The following is a 5,421-nucleotide window of genomic DNA, read 5'->3' as shown; positions in this document are numbered from 1 at the left end:
TTTTTTAAATTATTAGTTAATTATTAGTTAATTAACTTTCATTTAAATAATAGCTTTTTTAATAGATTTTTTTTTAATCAGACTATTTATTTATTTATTTATTTGTTTGTTTGTTTACTAATTATGTGATATAAATATGTATATTAAGATGAGATTTTGTCCAAACAGTACATTCTTATGTTTTTGTTAATTATTCTGTGACACCATTTAGGGCTCTAAACCGAGTACCCATTTTATTGATTATTTATTCATTGATGTATTTTTTGTTTATGTTTGTAGATAGATTTAGTAGATAGATTTTTTTTTATTATTCTGGGCCAAACAAAACCAAAACAGCACACTTCCTTTACTCTTCAGAGTGCGGACTCTGCTCTTGCTGCTTATCTGAGCAAGAGGGTTTGGCTCGGCTTCCTGACAGTCATAACTACATAAACAGTTAATGAGGTCATAGGCTCACCTCAGGTCACTCTTTAAGATGAGCACAGGTGACCTCGGCCTGCGGCTTGTTGTGGCGAGTCCTGAGCACTGATACGTTCTGACTGTGCTGTTGAATTCACTACAGCACTGTTCAGGCAAACAGCCCCGCCCCCTTTCTTCCTCTACTCATTTTTATGCTCTGATTCTTGTCTATAGGATCCTGTTCTTTGGGTGGGGGGCTGGTGCAGCAGGATAGTTGCCAATCCTTAAGCTACTAAAGCTCACTGTGATCATTGGCATGTTTGGCTTAATGAAAATAGGTTACTCTTTTTACAGCTTTGTTTGAATGGTGTCAAAATTGCATTTGTTTATTTGTTGATAGCATTATTTGTAGCTATTGACAGTGAGCTGAACAGTGGTACAGAGTGTATTTTGCAGGTTATGACTAATATTGCTGATCTATTGTATTGATTTTCAAGGTTGGATTGACATTTGCTTTCTTTAAGTGGCCAGAGGTTTCACCTCTGTGAATCCAGGCCTTATCCAAGCCTTCATATATCCAAGAACTTCACCATTATTGATTATAAAGAAATGGCTTAAACATTTGCAAAACTGGCTCTGAAGCCTCATTTATCACATTTTAAAAGTATATAACTGAGTGAGCCATCTGCAATAAGGCTTCCTGTAGCATTACTCAGTGTAACACATGCGATTATGATTAATATGAACATGCATTTGGAACAAAAACTGACGAACCGAGTACAACTCACAAAATAAAAGTCAGGTTTATTGTTGAACAACAAACTTCACACACACAAACAGGCCAAGGTAAAACATATGCAGACAAAATAAATCAGAAAGAAAAGTAATAACGCCTTTTCTTTGGCCTAGCCCTCCCATACAAAACAAAAAGAACCAAAAAATAATCAAACAAACTAGTTTATGGTACAACTAGTTATGGTACAACTAAAGTTCATACATAAAATTTTACTGGAATGCTCTGAGTTAAATGGCTGATTTTTTTTATACACGTTTCCTTTTTTCCGTTTCGTTGAAGTTCCGAGACATGGTCAGACAAGTAAAATTTCATAAAGAAGCACCGTTTTGGTCACAGGAGATCATGATAAAGTGACTGATCTCTTAACAATATGTACAAAAATATAAAATGTAAATAAAAATACAAACAAATCCACGTCTTGTGTATTTTGTCGTTTTTGAGTTGAGAATGGTGGGAAATCTGGGCGGTGGGTGGTCTGTCTTCCCTCTAGAAAATTTTGCATTTTGGGGGTTAGTTGGTTGAACGCGGGTGGTGAACTGGGGAGAAAAAAATGACCATGTTTATGTTTGAGTCCTTTATGCCACTGGCATCCAACAAACGTGCTGAGGATAAGCAGCGGGGGTGGCAATCCTTTAATCGTCGTCGTCCGTCTTCTGCTTCTTGGGGTCCACCTCATCCTGGGGGGGGCGCAAACAGATTCAGCGGTTAGAGAAACGGTCAACGGACACTTTCTGGGTTAACGTATGGAACAGTCGTGCAGGGCTTTTCTTCCTCACCTCATCATCCTCATCGTCTTCGTCTGCCCCTCGTTTCGTTCCTCCGCCGAGCTCATCCTCTTCGTCCTCATCTTCGTCTTCATCTCCTGGGGTGAAACACAAGGCGTGAGCTTAACATCTTACTGATACAACTGAACACATTCTGAAGTGCGTCAACCAATAGAAACTGTTCAGGGAGCCCACCTTCTCCATCATCCTCCTCGTCTTCTTCATCTACTTCATCCTCCTCTTCCTCGTCGATCTCTGGCTCACCGTTCTCCTCGTTTTCCTGTAAACAGTCGAGCGGTTGGATGAGTACACTTAACCCATTTCAAAAGTGGCATGACTTTTCCGAACCAATCAGACGGAAGGTATTTGCATAATGACAGCGGGTGGCTTAATTCTGCGTTGGCAATACGTAGTAAAGCAGAGGGGTGTGCAAACTGGTTTGGGGTCAGCCATGAGCACAAAGAGGAAATTTGAGCAAAGTTTGTATAAAACTATAATTATATTAATTAACTTCCTAAAACACTTTAAATCCAATCTTTAAATAAACTTTAAAAGCTTATGCCTAGTATGAAAGTATCATAGTGTAACTGGCATCCAGGCCACACTGACCTTTCCATTAGTGGCCTCCTTTCCATTTTCCTTCTCCTCAAGGAGCTTCTTCTCCTTCAGGTCCTGCAAGAAGATAAACAATTAATAAAACAGGTCCTGTTATGCTCTTCCTCACATCCTCCATCCACACACACACACTTTAAACCCCCCATCATAATAGCCTGCAAAGACGGTAGAGGCCCTCTACCGGTGCGCACTGGAACTGCAGCTACAACGAGGGGCCTTTCTGTCATTGACACCGCATTGGCTGCAGCGCAGATTTCCCAGCTGTCCATCAAAGGCTGCTAAGACCCGCCTCCTGCGAGTTTAGCTGCTCTTGTAACACGACACTCGGACGCTCGCTGCACTCTGGTAGAGACTCTGGGTATTGTAGTCCGGCGAATTGCACACCATATGCCGCTTGTTGAGACACACCCGTCGAGCTGCTCCATTAAAACAAGGCCACTCGTTTGAGACACATCAGCTTAAGGTGCACCGGTGCAGAAGCGTGTATGTGCGCGCGCGCGAGGGGGGGGAGGCTGCGTCCCAAACCGCATACTATCACGCTAGTTAAATACACGGTGCGCCCTTGGTAACGCATGCGTAATTAGCCTGCATGTATACAGCATACAAGTGCACAGGGTTGGGGACGCAGCTTAAAACTGATCGTAAGGACAAAAGGGGGCCACACGGCACACATGGCTCCAACCATACGCCCCCCCTTCAATCGCCACCTCCCTCCCTCCTCCCTCCCTCCTCCCCCTCAATCCATCCATCCATCCCTCCCCTTTGCTTTCACGTTATCTGCTGGATTTAGGTCGTGCGGCGTATATCCAAAAGCACTTTGATCCGGGCTTGCACCATCTAAATGTGGGCATGCATCGTGGCGCTATTGGCCCATGCATTGCAATGCACAGCGCACCTTAATCCATAATCAGAATTATATTAATAATAACTAGCACAAATATCCGCGCCAGCCGCGCGATAACCTTGCAACCATGTCCATTAACGCTCTTACGCTTCAGCCCTTAAGCGCATTTACGAGCCATCTCCCTCCTCCTCGGCCCCCGTTTTGCATTTCCCATTTTTGCAAACTACTTCAATCCAATGCATGCATTTTTATTTATTTTTGCACACATTAAAATCTGCTCTGTGCCTGTTAAAAAGCAATTTTGCTATTATGCATTGTGCAAAAATCAGCCCGGTCCTGCTCGGAGTAAAATGCACGAGCTTCCTGATGAATTAAAACCACGTTGCTTAGAACTGCAGCCCTTTTTAAGGTGGAAATGTGGATAGGTAGTATGAAGTATAGCGGCAGCAGATGGGCCAGATAAGCCCCAGTTCCGTGTAGAGGAACTATATAAAGCAGCCTAGAGTGCAAAAGCCTCCATCAGATTAGTGAAAGCCTTAAAATAGACCTAAAAGAGGGGAAAACGAGCTAAATCGAACGGTAATGTGCATTCAACGCGCTCGCGCAGGCCGGTTGTGAAATGAATTAATGTTTACCGATTCGTCAAAGTGAACGCACCTCCTACACCCTCATTCCTAACCCCCAAACCACTTTAAAAACCGAGCTACCTCGCGCCAAACGCACGAAAACACCGAAAGCACGGCGTAAATACGGGGAAATAGACCAAATACACCAACTGTCTCGCGAAGTTGTGCACGAGAGCGCGGTTAAAGGCAAAAGCGGGGGATAAAGACGAAAAACGAGCGTCCTGCCGATCCAACACGGCAAAGAAAGTGAAAGGGACGGAAAAGCGATCGTTAGCAGGGTTTACAAACGCACCAGACCCGAGATCCGTGTGAGATTAGGTCCGCGCGCGCTAAAAGGCTCCAAAGCTCCGGCGCCCATCGCTGCGTGTATAAACAAAGAAACCCGCGCGCACGAGCCACAATGAAACCGGGGGCACCCGCGGAGCTTTTTTTTTATTCAAATAAAAGCCCCCAAAATAAAAACACCTCACTATTTCTGGACACCAACGAAGCCACAAGGCACTCTGACGGGCACCCAAATAAATAAATAAAAAAAACACCGGAGTGTTTTGTTCACGTATTGGCGCCAAACGGCGCGAGCCGTGAGCTTTAAAACACGAAATAAGAAGCTGGAGAAAATAAATCCTGATTTTCACCAGAAATAAAATATAAAAACGCGCGTTTAAAGGCGGCTTACCTTGGCGGAAATTTCCGTGGCGGAATCCACTTTTGTGTCTGCCATTTTAATTTCGGATTAGTGAAGGAAGAGGAGAATTTTCCCCTAAAATAATAAATATTTAAATTTCGTCTATATTCTCCTTTCCTCCGGCTGGCTGTAAGCGCTCTAATGCCGCGAGCACGCGCCGCACCAGGCTTTAATATAGAGCGGTGGGCGGAGCCGTGGGGGCGGGGACGAGCGAGGTGGTTGGCGAAGGCTGCGGAGGGGGGCGGGGCCTGCTGCGCCGTGGAGTGGAACAATGGATAGTATTTCTAAAAGGAAAAAGGACACACACACACACACACACATACACACACACACACACATTTACACACACATATATACATTTATATTTATATATATATACATATTAATCTCTACTACGTAAAAAAAAATAACACACCCTTTAATATACAGCTATATCTACCTCTCCTCCCGCCCCTCCCTCTCATTATACACACATACATTATTATATATGTACACATACGTAGATTAATACACACATACGTATTAATTTAGACTGTACTTCTAAGCTCATCTCCTTAATTCCTAACCGTTAGAAGATTATTAATCATTATATGATAATTAATATCAATGTTATTACGATTGCTATTACATTTAAATATATAATTCTACTAAGTTAATGATTATTCCAACTTACAACACAAAGATAATGACTC

General features: G+C 43.0%; 1 protein-coding gene across 2 annotated transcripts; it reads right to left on the bottom strand.

Moving 5' to 3' along the window:
• Positions 1-1,183: 1,183 nt before the first annotated feature.
• On the bottom strand, positions 1,184-4,888 carry ptmab (prothymosin alpha b). Of its 2 annotated transcripts, none has more exons than XM_072669291.1 (5): positions 4,721-4,888; positions 2,569-2,631; positions 2,155-2,239; positions 1,972-2,057; positions 1,184-1,872 (listed from the first exon to the last, which is right to left on the bottom strand). In XM_072669291.1, exons 1-5 carry the CDS (start codon positions 4,763-4,765, stop codon positions 1,828-1,830), a joined length of 324 nt encoding a protein of 107 aa, XP_072525392.1. In that variant the 5' UTR covers positions 4,766-4,888; the 3' UTR covers positions 1,184-1,827. The 2 variants fall into 2 exon arrangements, with proteins under 2 accessions (XP_072525392.1, XP_072525391.1); XM_072669290.1 differs by lacking the exon at positions 4,721-4,888 and adding an exon at positions 4,337-4,417.
• Positions 4,889-5,421: the final 533 nt, after the last annotated feature.

Source organism: Salminus brasiliensis, chromosome 23 (assembly GCF_030463535.1).
Source record: "Salminus brasiliensis chromosome 23, fSalBra1.hap2, whole genome shotgun sequence".
Lineage (NCBI taxonomy): Eukaryota > Metazoa > Chordata > Actinopteri > Characiformes > Bryconidae > Salminus > Salminus brasiliensis.
The sequence above is the reverse complement of the archived record's forward strand: the minus strand, read 5'-3'. Positions and strand labels throughout refer to the sequence as shown.